At 40.5% G+C, this 24,017-nt stretch overlaps 2 protein-coding genes across 2 annotated transcripts in view; both read left to right on the top strand.

Moving 5' to 3' along the window:
* Positions 1 to 327: 327 nt before the first annotated feature.
* LOC135472578 (paramyosin-like) lies at positions 328 to 13,547 on the top strand. The gene is made up of 16 exons (XM_064752138.1): positions 328 to 547; positions 3,380 to 3,436; positions 4,377 to 4,463; positions 4,707 to 4,873; positions 5,034 to 5,112; positions 5,620 to 5,865; positions 6,304 to 6,500; positions 6,711 to 6,843; positions 7,211 to 7,427; positions 7,789 to 8,029; positions 8,770 to 8,965; positions 9,648 to 9,776; positions 9,993 to 10,364; positions 10,638 to 10,838; positions 11,309 to 11,471; positions 12,460 to 13,547. Exons 1-15 carry the CDS (start codon positions 452 to 454, stop codon positions 11,465 to 11,467), a joined length of 2,577 nt encoding a protein of 858 aa, XP_064608208.1. The 5' UTR covers positions 328 to 451; the 3' UTR covers positions 11,468 to 11,471; positions 12,460 to 13,547.
* A 3,189-nt stretch (positions 13,548 to 16,736) lies between these two features.
* Positions 16,737 to 24,017, top strand: part of LOC135473475 (sushi domain-containing protein 2-like) — a 28,506-nt gene continuing 21,225 nt past the window's right edge. The window contains exons 1-3 of the mRNA XM_064753326.1: positions 16,737 to 16,843; positions 21,711 to 21,847; positions 22,926 to 23,261. Of these exons, the coding sequence (XP_064609396.1) occupies positions 16,765 to 16,843; positions 21,711 to 21,847; positions 22,926 to 23,261 (552 nt within the window). The 5' untranslated portion in view covers positions 16,737 to 16,764. The remainder of the gene's footprint in view (positions 16,844 to 21,710; positions 21,848 to 22,925; positions 23,262 to 24,017) is intronic.

The following is a 24,017-nucleotide window of genomic DNA, read 5'->3' as shown; positions in this document are numbered from 1 at the left end:
GGAAAGCATAAATAATTATTGTATGGAGATCGGCTCAAGGCAAACTCAGTGGAAAACTGCAGTCATGTGATCTTAGAGTAAAAAGAAAATGAGTCAAAGTTCATTCGAAAGTTTCTTTTCTTGATTTTTCCTACAGTTCCTTCTGAAAATTCCAATCTCCTATGTAAGAAGCTGACGTCGGCAGACCGGTTTCCATCTTTGACTCTAGCCATATCATGTTTCGAGGATCCCCGTTCGCCTTTGAGCGAAGCGACACCTAGCGAGGAACCTTTCGACATATGCGGCAATTGGTCCGTATTTAAGGAATTTGAGCTCTGGCCTCAAGTTAGTCTGCCTCGGGTTTTCTACCAGTGCTGGTGTGTGGAGAGAGAGAGCTTCAGCTCCGTTTTCGTAAAGAAACAATTCTGTGTTTATTTCTTACTATAAGCCAGAAAAGTTTTAACTGTTCGCCATGGATCTGTACGACCCAGATGTGAAAATTAGCAGGACGGTGAGATCGTACCACGTCTACCGAGGAACTTCCCCCGGCACACAGAGCCGTTTGGAGGTGAGTGAAGCTTTTCTGTTCGATAAGGCAGGGCCCCACCCTGGGGTCAAACACTGACAGGACTGACCCCGGGGATGCGTAGCTCGGAGTCTATGGGATATGTGATAACACAATGCTTATACTGGATACTGTATACCTAATGACATGACAATATGTTATCCGCATGATTGTATTCTATCAGTCAGTGTATATATTCAGGATGATATGGAGTATTGGAGATGGTGGACTGATTATTGTTGTCCAAGAAGAACAGCATCTACAAAAGTGAAAACGTTCCAGTTGTTCCTTTTGTTAATATATGAATTCGGTAAAGTGAACATATGCCTTTAACACAGATTCACTCTCTTGTTTCAGAAGTTCCCTCATTCATTACTGTAGGCCTATTTGGCTTTTGAAACTGTTCTGCCATTTTCGTTGCCATTGCAGAAACATCGTTTGTGATAAGTAAATGGACATTACACAGAAATTGACTCTTCGGTCTTCAAACGACACATTGATATCCAGCAAATAATTTTAATGAGCAAGATGTGTTTTTAGTTCTAAATTTTATATTTACCTGAATTTCATTTTGTTCTCGCCATGTTAAGAACAAAAAGTTTACGTCTATTAATGATTTACCGCTCAGCATGCGTCATATGTTAACCTCGCGAAATGCTTTCCAAAAGATGTATACTAATATGAAGAAAACATCACTGTTTATGTCTCTTGTGCAAACAGTGAAGCTGTTTACTTCAAATATAAACCGAAGACCGGATGCTCTATGGGTAAACCTGAAGACTGAGTTTGCCAGTTCTGAGCCACTAATCAAACCGCCTTGAAACATTGTTCGACCGCTTCCCAGACAGCTGCTAACTTTAACTTTCAGCGCTGAAAAAATTCTCACTGTAAAATTTATGAGAAAATTATTCCAAGAGTAACAGAGCTATTGTAAACTGACAGTTAGCCGCGGCTCTCCGCATTTGGTCATGGGGTAGGCCCGACCTCAGCACACCAGATAGAATTACCCCTGCTAAAAATAGTCCGCACCTATGATTCAGCTGCTTTCCACACTTTTAAATACCTGTGGTCTTAAACATCCTTTTGCTATTTACTTGAACAAACACACTTTGTCTCTTAATCCTGTCTGCATACAGAATTTGCTGTAATTCATTTCCAAAAATATTGAACTCGATACTTCAAAGCATCCAAATATATGATTACACACAGACCGTGTCGACAGTTGCAAAACGATTCAATGGTTTCATAAATGTTCACAAACTTTTTGAGTTTCACGAGATAACAAAGGCCAATCATGTTTACTGCCTTGTCTTGTGACTACACTAGTACGTTTAAATATTCTTTAAATGGATCCAAAAGCTCTACTTGAATCAAAACAGTGGCGCACAACTAATAATTTACAGGCTCATTACTCTTTTGATTCTCAGTAGAGTGTACACGTTCTTAAAATGTTTGTAGTAACATTAATTGTGTTCAAAATTCTACATATTGGGAGAACTGACTTTTTAGCCAGATTTTTCGGCTACTCTTAAATAACAGGATTTGCATACAGTACGAAGAACACATTACAACGGTTACATCTAATTTGTTTATCAATATACAAAAATCTACATACAGTTGCTATTTTAATTGCCAATTGTATTCTATTAATGCTAAGGCTGAGGCACACAGGCTTGCCCGCAGAGGCGTAGCGTCAGCAGAAACTAAAGCGCTGAGCAGGCAGGGATATTTTTAGCTCACCCTACCACCATTTATGGCGTGCCCCTGGACAAGCTGCACTCCCAGTTCTTCGAAGCTGTGCTAAGCATCCTCGGTATTTTGGTAATAAGTAGGTAGCAGAAAAACAATATCTTCAATAGCAGTTATGTTTCTTTTCGAAAAAGTACACCTATTTAACGCCAAAGCTAATATAAAATTCTTTTCACTACTTAACTGCGCGAGTAAGCAGCTGGTCTTTTACTCTTAATTTGACACCAAAAGTACTATCATATTTATTTATTCAGAAATACCATACAATCACAAGTTACTTTTCTCTACTTTTTTTTACCTCTAGCAAAACTGAGCTGTATATACCCTCTCTTGCAAGTAGAGGTCATCAGGTCATATGATTTCGGTTTCGCTGTACCACTGGTAAATCAAGAATGTATATATCGAACCGCTATTATTAATATGGTCTGTTAGTCTTCTTGGCAAAATGAGAATTCCTCTTTTTTTCGGAAAAAAGCTGTTACGTGTTGCTCACTGAGACACAAATCTAACTTTAAAGCATGGACGCATCACACTCCCCCCAACCCTAATGCGGGACTAGTGGATATGGCAAAAAATGTTTACGTCTTTACCAGGCACAGAAGCTGCAAAGCATTACACTTTCAGCCAAAAGCATATGTTTACTATGTCACTGTATATGCCTATTTTTTCTTGGAAACGTCTGTCCGTAGACCGGATCTTCCCCTGATATCTGGACGGTGGGAATATGGGGTTTTCTTGCATTGATTCTCCTCTACTCAACTGTATCTTAAGCAGATCCCTACCCAGACTGGTTCTAGTTATATCTATGACAAATTTCAGCAACCATAATACAAACTGTACATACTCTCTGTGGTGCGACCTGTTCAATATACATGTTTTTGTACAGAGTGTGTTTGCTAGAATCACTCATAGTCCAACTTAATCACAAGTTCGAATCCACTTTTTTCTGTGTTTATGTGCTTATGTGTTATAGATTTCAAACAGCCCCAAATTGGCCATGCGACCCATATCACTTTAATATTTTTCGGACTTAAATAGTTTTACTATATGTACTGAGACTTTATTTTTCTTATTTCTTTCATTAAGTCACGAATCCGAGAGCTAGAAGATGCTTTGGACGCAGAGAGAGATGGCCGTGTGCGGGTAAGTGTTTCAGATAAAACATAGATACCCCAGTTAAGTTATCTATGTAAATGTACTGACATTCGTTGCTCAGTGCACATATTGAAAGAATACCATCTGGTCTTGAATAACATCATTCCCATTTATTGGGATAAGGGTTTATACAACACGTGTTACCATAGCAACACGCTACTTATAGCATGTTAAGGTGACCTCTAGCGGACGCAGAGAGCTTCAGGTTACGGTTACCAGGGAGATAATAGTTACCGGTAGGGGAGCACCCTCAGCTAGGTATAGGTACTAAGACCATCCTGTCGACGTCTTCATGTGGATGTTTACACAGATACTGAGACCTGCCCATCCCAATGTACAAGTGTAGGTGCAAAAATACAGCTTATTCATTACAAATGAACGCTGAATATGGCGCGTTCAGTGACCATATGTCGAACAAACAAAAAAAAAGAGAATCATAATGATAAACCCAGATAGAGGTTTCATTGTTATACAGCATGGTTTTGCATTACAATTTATGAAGTCTTAAACCAAGACAACACAGGGTTAAAGAAATATTTCAGAAGCAATAATTGAGCTTTCATACAAAGATCATAATAAAATACCTCCTCTGTTTGATTTTGCATTAGAGAAGAAAATATCTATTTGACGTAAGATGTATATATGACTGGGTCCTCCGTAGCTCAGTTGGTTAGCGCGCTAGCGCAGCATAATGACCCAGGAGTCACCAATGCGGTCGCTGTAAGTTCAAGTCCAGCTCATGCTGGCTTCCTCTCCGGTCGTACGTGGGAAGGTCTGTCAGCAACCTGCCCGGTTTCGACCCACTATAATGCTGGCCGCCGTCGTATAAATGAAATACTCTTGAGTACGGCGTAAAACACTAATCAAATAAATAAATAAATAAATACGTATTTATAATTAACACGCAATGTTTTATTTTGTGTTTTAGGCTGAAAGGATCAATGCCGAGCTCCAATTCCAGCTGGATAATCTGTCCGACAGGATGGATGAGATCACTGGCAGCTCAACGGCTGTGGTAAGTGTTTTGAAGCATGTGACAAGGGTCACAAATCTGCCCGGTTCCATCCTTTATAAATTCATATTATATACCTCTATTTGTTTATGTCACTAGTCAATGTCAATACAAAATTGTTGCAGATGTTTAGAGAATAGCAAAAAATTAAAATTACATGATATTGTATATACCTGTGAGTTTACATTAAGTAATGTATACACTGAATATGAAACAGGCGTTTAACTGAAAACATTTTACTTACAGCAAGAGATTAGCAAGAAACGTGAATATGAAGTAAACAAACTTCGCAAAGATCTTGAACTCGCCAACGCACAGTTTGAGAGCTCCGAACACAGCCTGAGGAAGAGACACACTGAAACCGTCAACGATCTCTCTGAACAACTAGAATACGTAAATAAGGCCAAAAATAGGTATGTCACGCATGTCCATTACTGGTATTTAGGAAACTGCGAAATTTCATGACTGACCTTTAAAAAAAATTAGTTTAAAATCTTTTTAAAATTAGGAGGATTCAAAAATCTTTACAGGAGTAAATTCTGTATTTGTAACATGGTGTCATCAATTTTACAGGGTAGAAAAAGAAAAAAGCCAACTTCTTATTGAAATCGACGGACTTCAAGGACAGGTTGACTCCTTTGCAAAAGCCAAGGTAAGATTTGGATAGCGAAGCTAAATTTTTTAGCTGGCAGATCTGTAATCTGTGCATTATGTTCAATAATCAACATGATCATCTTAAATTGATGACTTCTTATATTTGCATGAAAATAAAGTAAATCTGTCCATCATGATGCTGGCCACCGTCCTATATGTGAAGTATTATTCAGTAGGGCGTGAAATGCCAATGAAGTAAACAAATAAATAACTTATAGGTAAAATAAAAATACAAATCTTTCTCTTTAGTTATTGCCGCGGGTGGTGGTAAAATAAAGACGACACATGCCGTAAAATTCTCTTTATGTCCTTAGATATGATCTACCAAAGATGAACATAAAACAAGAACAGTTATACATTGCACCCTCTCATGCTTTAACTGTGACATTTTTCTCTCACTTATGTAATGACTGATTAATGAAAGAAAAAGTAAAATAATCCTAAACTTCCTCCATATGTATTACCTTCTGTCGTGTTTTAACACTGACATTTTTCTCCATGCCAGGCCTCCGCCGAGAGCAGAGCTGATGGTCTTGATGAACAAGTTAAGAGACTTAAGGCCCAACTGGATGATCTCAGCCGCCAGGTTAATGATCTGAATGGTTTGAAAGCTCGTCTGACTCAGGAGAACTTCGACCTGCAACATCAAGTGCAGGAACTGGACAGTGCCAACGCCGGTCTGGCCAAGGCTAAAGCCCAACTCCAGGGTCAAAACGACGACCTCAAACGTTCTCTGGATGACGAGACAAGGGTAAGGCTGCAAACAACGTTACAAGGCGGGAGATTTCAATAGAGAGCTGTTTGTACTTCCTCTTGGCGTCCATGTGTAATTTCTCATTTTGAGAAGACATCAAAGCCCATTACTGAGTTAGGGTATCAAGTGTGCTTTGAAGAGGTGAAAATTATATTTGTGTAAAATTTTCGGAAATCTAGTATATCCTAATATTCAAAATCTGTGACCAAAACTTTTGTGTTTTTGTGTGAACACAAACAGTCTTTCTTTAAAAAAAATACTATTTACGCTTACGAAAATAAAGACAATGTTGGTAGCAGAGACTAAGATAGATTTCAAAGGGCAGTTTCATTAGATGCACCAAGTTCATTGACCACAGTGTATTACGTTGCAAAAAGGGAAGACCGAATGATGACAGCACACGGCACTAAATGATAAACGTTTCTTTGTTAACAGCAAAGGACCAACCTCCAGGTGCAGCTCAGTGCTCTCCAGGCTGACTACGATAACTTGAATGCTCGCTTCGAGGAGGAGTCCGAGGCCGCGTCCGTCTTGCGTCAACAATTGAGCAAATCCACCACAGAATACCAGTCACTCAAAGCCCGCTTCGACAAGGAAGTGATCCATCTGACCGAGGAGCTCGAGGATACAAGGTATACGTCACTACCCAGTTTGACGTGATCACTGACGTAACGAACACGTCACATAACCGCAATGCCATTCATAGGTATCTTATAAGCTGATGATGAAATCTCTAAATTAATTTCCTGAAAGAAAAATACTGTACCAGTAGTTGTTCAAATGTCTGTCCGCTTTTAGAGGCATGAAAAAGGATTTAATTGTTGTTTTGGGATTTTTCACAGACGCAAATTCGCTTCCCGATGTGCTGAATTGGAAGATCAGCTCGAGCAGAGCCGCGCCAAGATCAGCAATCTGGAGAGGACGAAGAATAAGCTGACAGCTGAAATCAAGGAACTCACCATTGAGCTGGAGAATGTAAGTGAAAGAGATTAAAACACCTCTAGTATCTAGGAGATAAGAGATGTACACAATAAATTCGAAAAACATAGGCACCTTTATCTGTAAAAAGTTTAGAGTTAATCTGCAAACAGTCTATTTTTACGGCAATTAAATCATTCATTAAACTTGGCTGGCAGTCTTTTGGATAACTCGGTTTCGATCATGTCCATGGCTGATAAAACAGTGCCCATCTTTTCGATGACTTAGTGTTGATGCTATGGATGACAAGTTATCTACCTTACCGGTAACACAAAATAGAAAATAGGGTGATCTATCCACGCTGTGGATAACAAAATGTTGGTTTGGCGCATAATGAACTGTACCATTGTTCTAATGTTTCCAGACCCAGATCATCGTCCAGGATTTGACCAAGAGGAACCGACAGTTGGAGAACGAGAACGCCGGCCTACAGAAGCGTGTGGACGAACTGCTGGCCGAGAATGCCGCTCTGAATGCGGACAAGAAGAATCTGGAACAGGAAGTGTACAGGCTGAGGGTACTCAACACCGAGCTCAGCGAGAAGAACGATGCCCTCAACAGAGAAAACAACCAACTTTCGAGTGAGTTTGGATGTAGAGACTTGAATGGATAAACGACTCAAATGTTCGAAACAAAACAAAACAGAATAATCAGATATTAAAACAGGAACATCATACTAGGCTTTAAAGCATCACATTCCCTTTGTCATCTATTTGATTACCTTCTGTGGTTCTGTTTTGGGACAAATTGATAAAGTGCAAAACCACAGGGGGATACAGCACAATGTGGCTGGAAATTTGTCAATGTGCATTGATTCATTCAATCATACAATTTGTTTTATGAAGCTGGGGAATTTTACTTTGGGGAATTTGACTTTAGATATGATGCCATGAATTATGATTTGGATAACTGTTATAAAGCTGTATTTTCCTCTCCTTTCAGATGCTCTTCGCGAAGCCAAGGAACAAATCAAGGACCTCAGCAGACAGGTCAACGAGCTGTCCGCCATCCGCGCCCAGCTGGAGGCCGAGCGTGACAACTTGGCCGCTGCACTCAGAGACACCGAGGATGCTCTGAAGGACTGTGAGAACAAGCTGGCCGCCGCTAACCAGGCTCTTAACCAACTGCGCATTGACATGGAGAACAGACTCCGTGAAAAAGACGAGGAACTGGACAACCTCAGGTGCGTAGTAAATGATACGTTTGATTTTAAATATTTACTTACATATGTAGCTCACTGTGAAAACCAATTTTCAAGAGTAGAGATTTCTGCATAGTGCTGAAAGTAGCCCAGAACTGTAAACAGTTTACTGCCATGGAAGATGCCGTTTTTTAGCATAACGTAGACCACATATTTTTATCACTGCATGTTTAGAGTCGACTAGCTCAAAACACATAACGTGTGCAGAATGAAACATACCATTCTAAGAAGACCAACATGAGGTCACAGGGTTGAAGTAATGAATGAATGAAACAGAGCTAGATCTGACCTAAACAGATGGGAAAGCTCCAAGGCTAAGTGGTTTAATCTTACAGCGATATCACAAACAACCCATTGGGCACACTTGCCATTTCCGCCTGCTCATATTATCATCTAGCAATAAATGCAGATGCCAAGAACAACGATTGGAAAATGGCACAGACAAATACATCTGGACCGCCGAAAGACCGGAGAATCTGGATTGTATTAAATACCTCACTCAGTCCTCTTACGCCACAATCGCCAGACGTGTGCAAGAGAACTTTCGTAACCTCTGTAGAATGGCAAGCATATTCCGACAGAAAGCCAAAGTCGTATCTATAAATCAGGAGCATACAGATTGTGTATCCAGGTTAGCTATTTTAATGTCTTTTGTACTAAATTAGGCATGAACAATATTACTTGGATTAAGGTATTACATTTTTTTATTTGTCCATTCACAGGAAGAGCAGCCAGCGTGCCATTGAAGAACTGCAGCGCACACTGATTGAAGTTGAGACAAGATACAAGACTGAGATCAGCCGTCTGAAGAAGAAATACGAGACCGACATCAGGGAGTTGGAAGGTGCTCTGGAGAATGCCAACAGAGCCAATGCTGAATACTCCAAACAGATTAAGGTCCTCCAGGCCCGCGTTAAGGTAACTGTCCCTGATTACATCTCCAACAATCAAGGGGTTTCTAGAAGACTATTTATATCATATATTTATTTAATGACTGATTTCCACTTACTTCAATACATCGCTAAATAACGGTTGAGCTTTCAGAATGAATCGATACTTGAAAAAGAAATCGCAACGTCAGCAAATGTTATAGGATATATTTGTCAGTTGTCCTAAATGTTGATGTGTATGCGGGAAAGGCAAGGTATTGCGAATGCAGTCTTGGGGCAATTAGGGTTGCAAATTTGAATATCTATCGCTAGAACGAGAGCTTAGGGCAGACCTTATTTAGCAGCTGCTGTTATAGTTCTCGGAAACCAGTGGTATGCTACACGGTAGGTTCTGTCCGTCAGATACTTGTAAGTTGAGATGATCGTATCATGTTTACTAAGGTGATGGGAGCTGGCAGCTGCCTTATGCTTCCCCCACAACCGACCCTGCAGATGGTCGAGCTCGCTACTCTTTCACCCCCTGAGGTATTTTTATCCCCGTTCTGCTGGCAACAGTTCAAACATCTATGGGCCAAGAACATTTGTCTTGAGGCGTTTCAGATTTCGCCACCTCAGCTTTCCACGAAGCATTTGTACTCTGTTGCAAGTCTTGATCTTATAAATCTTATAATTTTCCATTGAACTTACACGGTTTTGAACTTCTCATCCAGGAACTCGAATCTGCTCTCGATGACGAAAGACGCCAGGCCGAAGATGCCCGCCAACAGCTCGCTGCTTCTGAGAGGAAGCGTATTGCTCTTCAGACCGAACTGGAAGATGTCCGCACACTCCTCGACAACGTAATGTATTTCCTCTAATCTGAATATTGACATTTTAAGCTTAAACTTCTTAAAAGTTAAGCATGTTATTGTCTAATGGGTGAAGTTTCAAACACAACGTGGTGCATTCGGATTTTAGAGATCTGAGTACTCGATGAATGTCTGAATTGTGATGGATTCGGGCATGTAGCCTGGAACTGTTTGTGCGATCTCCTAATGGTGTTGCTGTTGTTATAGGCTGAGAGAGCCCGTAAGGCAGCTGAGAACGAGCTTGGAGAGACGTCAGCCCGTCTGAGCGAATGCCAACTCCAGCTCACAACCGTCACCAACGACAAACGCCGATTGGAAACCGATATCGCCGCTATGCAATCCGACTTGGACGAGGCTCTGAATGGACAAAGAGCGGCCGAGGACCGCGCCGATCGTCTCCAGGCCGAGGTGAACCGCCTTGCTGACGAGCTGCGCCAGGAACAGGAGAACTACAAGAATGCAGAGAGTCTCCGCAAGCAACTCGAAATCGAAATCAGAGAAATCACCATCAAGCTCGAGGAGGCCGAAGCCTTCGCCCAGAGAGAAGGAAAGAGGATGGTTGCCAAACTGCAGGCCAGAGTAAGTATTCTAAAAAAGTTATACATGTATTTTTGCCACCAGACAATACCAAATGAGCTGTAACTTGTCTATCAGTCTGCTATTTTGTGAATACTACATTAGTTGAATGATATTTATCGTGGTTCTAGATTTCTTTTGTTGTAAATATTTTTTCTATATTCTTACAAAAAAGTATCACATTATTTTGGCCTTTGTCCAACATTCCTGTTCGTCGATTGATGTAAAATGTTACTTGGCTTATTCCTTACGATGGTGCAATTTTCCTTTGTTTAGTTGCGCGACCTGGAAGCCGAGCTGGAAGCCGAACAGCGCCGCCACAGAGACAGCCTGGCTACTCTGCGTAAGATTGAGCGTCAGTACAAAGAACTTATCTTCCAGACCGAGGACGACAGACGATCAGTTGTTGAACTCCAAAGCGTCAACGATCAACTTAACCTTAAGATCAAGGCCTACAAACGCCAGATCGAAGAGGCTGTAAGTATTCCTGGAGATAAAAAATAAATGTTTTTCACAAATCAGCCGAAATTTTAGTTATTCCCAATCTTAGTTATGTCTTTATACATGGAATCCATCCTGTATGATTTTAAGTTGCAACAGCACGTTTGCAAATTTACCTTTTTGTAGGTTGTATCATTCGCCTAGGTGGAACTGTCTTCCATCAACCTGTGGATGGTCATGGGTTTCCTCCGGGCTCTGCCCGGTTTCTTCCCACCATAATGCTGGCCGCCGTCGTATAAGTGAAATATTCTTGAGTATGGCGTAAAACTCCAATCAAATAAATACATGAATAAATAAATAAATAAATAAATACATGAATAAATAAATGTATCATTCGCCGGTGGCAACTTAAGATAGAATGATTCAATATTAACAATTTTATGGCCACTATCGTCGCGAACAATTTTTAAGAGACTTGTCACTAAATGCATCATTCTCATTTACAGGAGGAGGTTGCCAACATCACCATGAACAAATATAGAAAAGCCCAGGCTCTGATTGATGAGGCTGAGCACAGGGCGGACGCCGCTGAAAAGAATCTTTCTGCAGTGCGCAGATCTCGCTCCATGTCTGTGTCCAGAGAAGTTCGAATCATCAAGGCATAAGCAGGTATTACCCATGATAGTGTTTCCATGTTCCGCTAATGTTGCTAATCGTGGCAGACGGTATTTTTATAACAGAAAAAAAAGGTCATAAACTATTCGGCAATAGATCAGCTCCTCATCGTTGAAAGATCGTTGAAAAGATTTGCCGTGTACATCGAGAGATCATTGTGCTTGTGGGGGTGATAGCACTGAGAGTATAGATGAGGAGAGCTGTTGACTTCACGTCTCACAAGGCTCACGGCTCGGCCAATTCGAGGCACGGAGATTTCCATATTGGACTGTTGCAAGAAACACATCCCCAGATACTGCCTGTTGATATAGAGCAATATTGTACCAAAAATACTAGGCCGAAAAGTTGCGACAGTATTATATGACTGCTTGCCAAGATGTTTTCTACATTTTAGTTAATCGTTAAAGGGACTGTTTTCTTTTCTAAGGACAAACGCATGGAGAGTGGGTCTTCTTTTTGATATCAGGATTTGCTAACGTAGATATCTCTATTGCCTCTTGGCTGAAAGAGTCATTCCGTTTGGAAGCAGAGTGCTAGTAGGAAAATTGAGTAATTCGAAAATCTCTCAGGTTTCTCTTTTGTTATTTATTAATATAGAGGGTCGGTATTTGTGCTGGTATGCTTTGGTGCTTCCCGTATTTTGTTATGTTGGTCACACAATCAGCCGCCGCTTCCAGTTGCTGCATCCATGTTATATCGTGAGCGTAATGTGAAGAAAACTAAATCAAGCATTTTTATATCATCGAGAAAAAAACGTGGGTCAAAATATCAATGTTGTCTTCGTATATATATCTTTGTACAATATGTGTATATGCTGAATTCCAGAGAAGAGGGATTGTTAATGGAACCCTGTGCGTTATTTTGCTTTGCTTTGATTTTTTGGGTACTTTAAACTGAATACTTTAGTGATTTTTGAGTATGGTATATTGAAGCCCGAGGTTGTTGCCAACTGTTGTGGATACATCTCTCTTTCTGATTCCAGGGTAAATCGCCGCTACACCGCCCCTTTTACTTTGTGTAATGTGAACAAAAGCCGGCATCTTTCGAGAGACAATGACCTGAATTCGTGATATTGTATAAAACATTTATTTGTTTAATTGTGCTCCATTTCTCTGCTGCTCCTTTGAACAAAAACCAAAATACCGAACACACATATACACACCACAGACAATTGCTGCATGTGTAAAGAGATGATTCCACGAAGCAGTTTGCGCGGGCACTAGACCAAACTTCACTTGCGGTCAGCAGTTCTTCTGCTCAATGAGACCAGAGTGTCCCTTGTCTGGAGTACCGAGAACAGCGGGTGCTCATTGTTCCACTTCCCGATGCCTGTGTAGACGGGCTTGCCGCTCTATCGCAGCGTCGTCAGTGACAATAGCAATGGCTCATTACGCATGCAACAAGACGGAACACTGCCAAGCCTGGAAAACCTGCACATAGAGTATGAACATTGTGGCTGGTCCGTGATAAAAATAAAATGTAGTGTTTAGAGCTTCCCAGAGCATTCGAATGCCAATGTGGATGGATATTTTGCGCAAATTACGATCGTTGTTTTATTGTAAGGGATCTATTTATTTAATAATTCACTTTTTTACAAGTGCATTCGTAAAACCTTATAAAGTGCAATATTAAAAGTTTTTGAGGGATATAGGGGTACCTGTTATTATTATTATTATTATTTCAGCCAGTAATGGCATCACTTGATTTTAAGCTCATGTACTTAAGTTATCTATCACTGGGCGTACAAGGATTAAAGTGTTGAGAACCGGGCTGTTCCTGTAACGACTACCGGAAACGAAAGTGGCAGAATGCGGAGAGTCTAACGACAACCATAATCACATAGTTACCCTATATAAGGGACGCATGAAAAAGGGCTGGTTCTTCCTAAAAGATATAAAACATATAACACCTTCGAGTGTTTGTAATTTATAGAGTCTGGCGTTACTCTCGTGTCATTCTGCAACCCTATATGTTTGTGTATACAAGTGGTCAGTCAATGTTGAACTGTTATGAAAAAAAATGCAAGAACATATTGCCATGGAATAAACACTTTTAATTTCAGCTTATGAACCTTGTGGTTGTCTATGTTTATTATTTAGCATTTGTCTCTGAGCTGTTCCGTAAAAGAGTTTACTTTGACGAGGCGCCCGTTCAATCCAGGCCGCGGGAGCACGAAGAGATCTTAGACTTAAATCAAAATTTCAATAATTAAAATTGGTATTTTCCTCTCCGTTATTTTAGCTGAAATTTGTTTTACAATAGCTTATCCAGAATTTATGTTGTCAAGAAATATTTTGACTTTTTTACATGAGAAATAACAATTTTAAAGTGATTTGAGGTTTTGACTAGTCTAAGATCTCTTCATGATCCCGGGACCCGATCATTCATCCCACTCCAAGAAAATCAATTGTGACGTCACAAATAACTGAACATTTGTCACCAATGTGTGGGACATTTGGTTGACGTACTTGCAATAATATTGATTGCGACTGGCAAAATGCGTTTTCTTGTTTGACAGTTCTGTCATATCTGTACGTCAAACGTCCAAAAGGTTATTAGTAGTTGTCCAAGGTTAGTGGCTTACCTCAGTCACTCCGATTTCCTCCATCCATAAAACTGACCGCCATCCTAGAAGCGAAAAAAAATCAGTGTTTCGTTAACAGCAATCAAATATGTAAATAAATTAAATAGTTTTGATTTTGCTTAAAACGTCTCATCGCTTTAGACATGTAAGTACCGTTTTGGTTTTGATATGTGATTTGTCCTATGAATCGAAAGGTACTCCAGGGAACATGACGTTGCTAAGTGAATTGGGCATGTGCTTTTTAGATTTCTCCGCTCTAGTTGTTTGTGTGGCCTTCGCGACAATGTGCAGTCGACGCCATTCTTGGGTCAGATTTACACAGCGTTACGTTCTTTGGGGATCATTTCTCCGCCGCCAATATGGTGTGCGAATCTGCATGTAGGCCACACCTGTGAAACTTTGCTGGAGGTTTACTCTTTGTATTCCTGTTTCCTCCCCCAACAAAACTGACCAACAAAGTATAAATGAAGAATTCTTTCACGTACGAAAGAATAGCGCTGAATAACAGATGACTAAATAAATAAATAAGTAACAATACTCCAACAGGAATCACTGTTGACTGATTTATGTGTTTCATTGAGGATTATGCCCTTCTGAAGAGTATGTCCATCATATGAGGTCCACAAAGACAACCGATGGAGGAAACTGGGTAGAGCGTGGAAAATACCATGTGCAGCCTGAGATCAAACCTTGGTCGAATCAGCGTGAGTTAGGTTCGACCCAGAGACCTCTTGGCTCATAGGTTTATAAATGTTGGAATGAACAGCAATAGTACAGTGGATGCTTGATTATTTTTTTTAATATATTTATTTTCAATCTCATAAAACTGACACACGCATGAGTAACAACATGAGTAACATGAGTACGGCGTTAAAAAGAATCAAATGAATAAATAAAATACAGTTTGAACATCATTCATTATTCTACTGCAGTTCATAGTCAAAACTCCCACCATCTGAATTCATTCACCTTCTAAACCTTCTGGTTTCTGCACGTATGCATGGGAATGGTTTAAAGATATCTGTGCTCAAGTCGGGTTTTTGACTTCAAACGTGCGCTCCAATTACGTGCTTCATGATCAGATTTGCTTTACAAACATAAAGTTCTTCAAAAGTGGGGCCCCCGATTGGTCATCATGTTTCATTTGTTTATCGGGCAAAGACTAATCCGTGAATATATTTGTTTAATATATTTAATATATACATACAGTATAAAAGACTACAGCATAAGCAGTAAAACAGTGCAGTGACGACAGTGTGATAGTTGGCAAATGGTCAAAATGCACGACGATTGGCTTTAACGCATTACACATATAAACTTCTTATAACATTATCGGGTGTAAAACTGTAGAACTGAGAAGGAAAAAAGATAAAATTTTTAGTGCAATAATCTTGTTACGTGAAAACAGTGCGTTGGATCTGTTTATCGTCAGTCATTCATTTCACAGAAACTTTTTTTGTCATATTCGACGTAACTTAGATATCATATGATATACCTTCAGTACACTGTATGATTCAGATATCTAGAGATAAGATAAAAAAAATTGTGTGGGTGACATGTCAATGTCATGTTTATAGAACATATACTCAGATATCTCAATGCGCATGCGTTCATTCCACGGGGTATCAGTTGTTGCTATGGAGGACCATGGTGGGGGTTCTTATCTACACAGAACCAGTCGATGGCTGTACTTTGGATCAACAAAAAAATGTGACCTGAAATTGTTGTCGGTGTGAATTTAACAGAGTATGTCTGGATCTGTTGTACAGTTATAGTATATAGCAATTCATCTTGAGGGACAACAATTGCTAGACGTTTTCATCGAATCGCACACAAAGGTATCAAACGTGTGCTGCATAAGCACGATGGTAATCGCTCATGACAGAAAACAGCCGGCGATATACAATTCCTTCACATCAACAATAAAAATGTTTTCGTCAGTGTCAATCCAATAATACAGACGATACACACTATTTGCTTATACTACTGCACACACTATTTGCTTATACTACTATACACACTACGCTACACACTGCTTGAGTCGACTTAAAACGGATGGAAAAAAATTTCTACAAAGCAATCTGTTCGTTTTTCGATTGTTTCTGATGCAGAAAGTTACGTGGAAAGTGTTGTTCACAGCAGTTGGTTGGTGGGTTTCTAAGTGGCTTTCTTTGTCAATTTATTTCACTGAGTATGCTTAAGAGTTTAATTCATTTAAAGATTACTTTTGTGGCTGTATGGAACGTGAATATTTTCCCCATACACATGCCTACAGTGTGCATCCACAGGTGTACAAAATTAGATCTGCGTTCTTATATACAGTATTCGTGCTACTGAGCAGACATTTAAAGCCTTATTCTTAAAATTCATCAGTACAGGTCTTAATACACTAAACAGCATTGCCCGACATAGTAGCCTACTGACATCGCCTGTTATCTTATGGAGGAAAAAGCCGACTGCAGGGAGCGATCTGTATTTCAACGCAAACCTATTTCTGTTTGTTTTACCTTCAATAAAGAGAAACATGAAGGATTATTGTAAAATCGTGCATGTTTTTTATTGTAAAGACGTAGACTGGATGTAAAAATAACAGACACCGAGGTTGGAGGACAACACGTATGCCCCAGTTACAGATTTCTCCCCTGTTATCAGAAGATTGGTGTGACTCAGAGACAAGCGGGCCAGATCGTACACGGGATAGCGATGACGGGCAGCATGGCTAACTTAGGAATCTTTGTACGAACATGCCTCTTTATTGTACAACTATCAACGTGTTACGGAGGTAAGGTATAGTATTTTTAGAGTTAAAGTGGGTTTTAAATAATCTGTCGGGATTTTGCTCGGGGGATATTTGCCTGACTGCTGGTTTCCTAATTTACTGTGTGAAATGATCAACGATATCGTAACAACAGGAGAATGTGATGGCGTCGATAGATCGTTACACTTGGCCTTTAAGCGGTCAGATATAAATTTTAAAAATCTTAACGGACTGATTTTGCGTATGTTTTGTAGGAATCGTTTCATTTGGAAACAAATATTGACGTTTAAAACTTGCTTACTTCTTTGAAAAAATATTAACAATTCGAATGAAATAAGAGATACATATAAAATGGACTCAGGCCCACTGAAAATAGATACTGCAAAGAAATGAACACACAAAAAGTATTGATTATACAAAGTAAACATGCATGTATAAACCGCACAGAAGCGTACACCCACTGAAGATACAGACTTCACACAAGTGAATATAAAAGACTAACATCATAGAGAGTAAAACTAAAGCAGCGACACGTAACTGGTAAAACACGGCCTCTTGTCAGTTTACTGGAGCTTTATTCCAGCTGTTCATGAATAAATGCTTAAATAGCAGCAAATTGCACGCCCCCTAGCAACATGGCTTAAGCAGAATAATGTAAAAAGAGTACATGTCTGATAAATGCAATTACTCAAAATCCTGTATTGTCATCACCTTTAATATACAATCACATTAAAATAATGAAAAGGGACAGGGGCCGGTTTCATGAAGGTTACTCAGCTAAGTTTGCCCTTACATACCATGACGACGTATCCCATAGAGATATAAAGTGCGCTTAGCTAAGAATTACTTAGAACTAAGTATGTTTTATGAAACCAGCCTCAGGTCTCGGGTGTTAACAATGTCATGAATTTGGTGTTGGCTGAGATGTTTTGGCGTTTACTTGGTACGTGTAATATTATCTTTATCGTTGTGAACTGAACCGCAATTGTCATTCAGGCGACACGACTCGCGCAAATATTTACAAGACTAACATGGTAAACAGATCACCATGTGGTAAGTAGATTATGCAAATTCACTGTGTGAAATGATAAACATGGAACTGTAATGATACACGACTTGCGACAGGTATTCAATTCAATGATCCCTAAAAGAATGCCTTTCACCAGTGAACGTAGAACTATAAAGTTGCACGATTTCAACCCCGTTGCCATACACACTGCCCCGACAACGACGCGTACACCGTGTCTCGTATATTTACAAAAGCCCTATAGTTTTGACGGCCCTCTGAAAACTGATTATAAAATGTACCAAAAGCCTTGACCTCTTTGAAAATATCATGAGTGCGAAATTTTCAAGGTGATTCTCCGAGAAAACACATTCTATGATTTCACACACGTAGCTATATGTGTAAACGAACCCTTTTAAAAATTGCGACATATTACAAAGTAACGTTACCGTCTTTCTCCCAGTGCATACCCCCTGTGCCATCATCCAAGGTTGACTAATATGTGTTCGCAGCCAGTTTTCTATTCAATGTAATGATGATGATAATGATGATGACGACGACGATAATAGTGATGATACATGGTTTAGCCTCATCTCATATTTTGTGTCTTAGCATTTAAGAAATATTACAAAGGCTTTGTACATAACCTTTATATTGCTTGGAAATGTTCCTGTTGATTTTGGCGTCTCGTCAGCGGTGATTTTTGCCCAGTGGAATAAGTTAAATAGGAAAATGGAAATCTCACCAACAGCGAATATACGGTGTTGAACATAAGCCAATATTTATTTATTTATTTATTTATTTGATTGGTGTTTTACGCCGTAATGAAGAATATTTCACTTATACGACGGCGGCCAGCATTATGGTGGGAGGAAATCGGGCAGAGCCCAGAGGAAACACACGGCCATCCGCAGGTTGCTGGCAGACCTTCCCACGTACGGCCGGAGAGGAAGCCAACATGAGGATTTGAGCTAACAGCGACCGCATTGGTGAGAGGCTCGTGTGTTATTGAGCAACGCAATTTTTAGGTACAGTGCAGAAGGTTGAAGAAAAAGCAATAGTGGTGCGTCGAAAGTATATAGCCTAGGGTGGGGCTAATAAATAGTACGATGTAGGTGGTCATAGTCTGATACTTTTTTCCCTACGATCGTATTACAGAGCACCAGATAATCCAAACAATATATTTATTTATTTATTTATTTGATTGGTGTTTTACGCCGCACTCAAGAATATTTCACTTATACGACGGCGGCCAGCATTATGGTGGGTGGAAACCGGGCACAGCCCGGGGGAAACCCACGACCATCCGCAGGTTGCTGGCAGACCCTCCCACTTACGGCCGGAGAGGAAGCCAGCATGAGCTGGACTTGAACTCACAGCGACCGCATGTGAGAGGCTCCTGGGTCATTACGCTGCGCTAGCGCTTTAACCGACTGAGCCACGGAGGCCCCTTACCCAAACAATATATACAGATATTCTAATGACTATCTGAACAATAAAGTCGACATGATGTTATTATGTATGCGAGTTTGTAGCTACCTGTTTCAGATAAAGCGTTTTGACTCGTTGATTTATGAACAGCATAAATTGGAAATATTAATATGTGTAGTAACATCTAAATTGTTATCCCCGAACAATGAGAGTATGGAATATTCAAATTTGTGCTGATGGTGCAGATTTGCTCAATACGTGACCTTTGTTAAATTCTATACATTATCAATGGGAATCACTCTTGAAATATAGAGCGTCCGCTTCGGGACTGGTAGATCCAGGATCAATCCTTGATCGAGTCACACCTAAGACTTTAAAAGAGGAAGTTGTAACTTCCTCGCCTGGCGTTCAGCATGAAGGGGATAGTCCGACGACTGGTTGACCCGTATCAGTATAATGGCTCGGGCGTGGCGCCTTACTTGCCTTCGGTAAGTCGTCTCAGTGAAGCAGCACTAAATAAAAGAGCGGTGGAAATCCGTCCTGCTACAAGGAGGCACATTACACGTACATGCACCCTAAGGATTCCTTCGTCGTCATATGACTGAAAAATTGTTGAGTACGACGTTAAACCCCAAGCACTCACTCACTCACTCACTCTTGAAATAAATATAAATACGTTATTCTGTTGCATTCTGCGAGGGAAGGCATTGATATGTCGTTGTATAGGCCCTTATTTCTTGGAATATTTGATTTGCGAAATTTCATTAAGTTATAAGCTTGAACTAGCGTCCTGTAAATTTGTTTCACCGAAGTTTATTGCCCATGTGCGACAGGGAAGTAGGACAGGTAGAGTTATATTGACCGCGTCGCTTCTCATCTGAAATTAGGTCAGCACAGGTGTGGGTCAGTCTGTCCCGATTCACCCAGCAGACGCTCTCTGATAACGTCGAGCTCTCAAGCAAATCCCAACGTTTAAAAATAACACTTTTCGTCGGTATCATATCGTAGATTAAGCAATAACGGTGATGATTTTTATCAAAACTTCCGAACAGTCAGCGTCTTGTTTGACTACAATACACATTTCATATAGTCGTTAGTAGCACTTGGCTTTCAAGCGCTGACACACGAAGTCCGAGTTTAAACCCGGCCTTCGACATCAACCTTGTTGATTTCCCCAGTGACAATAAACACCCCCTAATAATGCAAACAAATGTTCGTTGAGTGAGTGAGTGTTTTGGGTTTAGCGTCGTACTTAACAATTTTTCAGTAATATAACGACGAAAGAGTCCTTAGAGTTCATGTAATGTGCCTCCTTCTTGCAGGGCGGATTTTCACCGCTCTTTTATCTAATGCTGCTTCACTGAGACGACTTACCGAACACAAGTAATCTGCCCCGCCCGAGCCATTACATTGATATGAGTCAACAATATACCCTCCATGCTGAACGCCAAGCGAGGAAGTTACAACTTCCTCATTTAAGGCTTTAGGTGTGACCCGACCCAGGATTGATCATGGATCTACCGCCTCTCGAAGCGGACGCTCTGCCAACTGTGTTATCGGGGTTGGTAAAGGTTCGTTGAAGACCATTTTTCTTCCAACAACGTGGTGTCATATCTGTAGACGTCACGTGAGAAAGTTTGTTAGTAACTTTCCAGTAGCCGGTACAAGGTACTGCTCTTTCCTCCACCTACAAAACTGACCGCCATCGTAAATGTGAAAAATTAATTGCATAAATAAATATATGATACACAGTGCATGAGATGTCAATGAAACCAGACAGTGGTATCTACCTTCGGGCCCTTGACAATCACCTTTTAATTATAATAGTGATAGAAATACTGGGCATGCATGGTGCGGATGGCTTTTGATTAATCCTCAGTCCTCCCGTTAATTTTGAATGTTTCCTTTATTCACAATCCTCTTACAACTAAATGTATATCCAATTATCACAACGGACATATGTCCCAGAATGTCTTAATCTGGTTTGCACAGATATTGCACTTTTGAGAGGCTATCCTGTTATACAACCATGATCATTTCTCCTTGGCCTTGACCCAAGAACCAACGTGGTCGCTGTAAGTTCAAGTTCAGATGATGTTGGCCTGCTCTCAAGTCGTACATGAGAATGTACAGGTCTGCCAGCAACCTGTGAATGGTCGTCAATTTCCCCCGGGCTCTGCCTCGTTTCCTCCCACTATGATGCTGACCGCAGTCGTATAAGAGAAATGTTCTTGAGCACGATGTAAAACACCAATCCACTCAGATATATAAATAAATAAACCTTCCTTTTCACGCAAATATAAGTGTTTTCCTCTCTAAAAAGTATATCCTGATTCCAGACGCATATAGTATTTTCTTTCCTTAGAACTGCATGTCGGCTTTCATGTTCAGTGAATGATCTAATTAGTCACACTTGTGTCCAAAATACAACACGTTTTTTCGGTTCTGTTTCAGATGACGCGGCTATGTTCCCGTATGGCCCACAAGCTGGCGACAAAACGGTTACGGACACACAAAATACCAATGATCTACAGCTTGACATACCTCGTGAAGGTATTGTTTTCTATGGGCGGAGACATGGCCATGTTGCGGTAAGAATCTCATTATTATCAATCAAATCTCATTATTATCCTTTATCGCATCATTATGTTGCTTTTAGACATGTCACAAGACGTCATTTTAACATCTGTCTTTCGCTTGTTGTTACCGCAGTCGTGTACATACGTGTTGATGCTTACGCTACACTACGCAATTAATCTGGTAACAGAAAATCTGTTGTCCGAGTGATGCCAGAATGTACTCTCTTATTATAACATCATATTGTGTCATATTCAGCATAATATTTTGTTAATATCGTTAGGCTGAAATATTAGGTTTGAGTGTAGCATAAACATGTGGAAACACTACTATGGTTAAATGGGGAACCTTTGCCACTAAAGTAATCTGGGCCTATAAACTGTGAAGCCCATTGTTCACTGTTTCCTTTGCGGGGACAATTTGTGGGCGAGCTCATAACGTAGAACTAATCTTTTTACAAGAGAACAGTGGTCAGTCCGATGTGTAGAATAGTCGCTATTCCGCGGGCAGAGAAATAGCCTACTGTGATTGGTGAATGAAAACTGTTGCTGCCAAAGATTAAAGGAGAAGAAACATAAAAGCGACGCAAAGTTCATACGAAATATTGTGATAAGTTATCTCTAAATATAGTCTTCAATAATTACGTCGTTATTTAGAGGACATGTGTTCATGCATAAATGCATCGGGATTCCATTATTCTAAGAGGTGCATCGTTCCAAATATGCAGAATTCAAAAATATTTCCACATGTCTCTTTCTCTTTAAAGAAAACTTGATATAAAAACGACGGCTATCAGCATTATTTTGTGGGAGGAAACCGGACAGAACCTGGCGTAAACCCACGACCATCCGCAGGTTGCTGTCAGACCTTTCCACGTACGCCTTTGTATAAGTGGAATATTGTTGAGTACGGCGTAAAATTTCAACCAAATAAATAACTCGTTTCAAGAAACTGCCTTCTTCAGATACATACAAATACACTGAACTAAAAAGGACGTAAATAAAGGTTATTTCACATATAATGTAAATATTAGATAACCATTAAATATCTTAAGCTAATTAATGAGTGGTTGCTTTCTTAACTCTTTTGCAGCTGGCATACCATGGGGCTTTCTATTTCACCCGCGAGTACCCAGCCCATCACGCGAGTGCCAAGCCTCCACGGTTCCTCTCGCCACCATTCGCTGCCCCGCTCTACTACCGCGCCTCGTTTCTGACTGAGAATCCCGTAGGGCGAGTGTATTACCGTTATGTTAAGCGGAACTCCGCATTTCCCAATCTCGACGTTCTCAGCAACATGGTCAATGGACGCGTGGTGGGAACGACGTCATTTAACGCCACCTATGCCGTGATTGCCACATGGAGTAACGTGACTGACAGTGCGGCCGTCGAGCAATGCGGAATATCAATGGATGCCAATGCTTGTCAGGTTAGTTATCAGTTCATTTCTCTTGTTTGTTGATTTTTGCTCTCCTTGTTCGTATTGCCATCAAAGCTCCACGAACAATGAGAGTGCTTATTGTCACCTGGGTTGACTGCTGTTCGTTGAGTTCTTTGAAAATAAAAGCTCTTACTGTTCGTGTGACAATAAGGGTTCGCACTGTTCGTAGGGCCTTGGTGATTGTAAAGGCTATCACTGTTCGTAATACTTTGGTGACAATAAAGGATCTTCCTGTCCTTGGGGCATTGGTAACAAAGGGGTCAGACTGTTAATGCAGCGAGGGTGACAGTTAGGGTTCTGACTGTTCGTGGATCCTTGATGACAGTAAGCTTTCTTACTGTTCGCGGAGCCTAGATAACAATAAGGCTTCTCACTGTTCGTGGAGCCTTCATGAGAATAAGGGTTCTGACTGTTCGTGAATCCCTGGTGACAATAAGGGTTCTCATTGTCCGTGGTGCCCTGGTTAAAATAAGGGCTGTCACTGTTTGTGGAAGCTTGGTGACAATAAGGGTTCTGACTGTTCGTTGAGCCTTGGTGACAAATACGTTCTCACTGTTCATGTCCTTGATGACAATAAGGGTTCTCAATGTTCGTAAAGCATTGGTGACAATAAGTTTAGGCCTACTCACTGTTCGTTGAGCCTTGGTGACACGAAGGGTTCTCAATGTTTGTGGCGCCTTGGAGACAATAATAATTCTGGCTTTTCGTGGAACCCAGGCGACAAAAAGGATTCTCACTGTTCAA

Source organism: Liolophura sinensis, chromosome 8, assembly GCF_032854445.1.
Source record: "Liolophura sinensis isolate JHLJ2023 chromosome 8, CUHK_Ljap_v2, whole genome shotgun sequence".
NCBI lineage: Eukaryota > Metazoa > Mollusca > Polyplacophora > Chitonida > Chitonidae > Liolophura > Liolophura sinensis.
The sequence above is the reverse complement of the archived record's forward strand: the minus strand, read 5'-3'. Positions and strand labels throughout refer to the sequence as shown.

Excerpts from the sequence above, each read along its gene's own strand:
- LOC135472578 (XM_064752138.1), top strand. The coding sequence starts at position 452 with ATGGATCTGTACGACCCAGATGTGAAAATTAGCAGGACGGTGAGATCG. Across the intron at positions 7,428-7,788 it reads AGAAAACAACCAACTTTCGA|ATGCTCTTCGCGAAGCCAAG; the intron begins GTGAGTTTGGAT and ends CTCTCCTTTCAG. Across the intron at positions 8,966-9,647 it reads TCCTCCAGGCCCGCGTTAAG|GAACTCGAATCTGCTCTCGA; the intron begins GTAACTGTCCCT and ends CTTCTCATCCAG.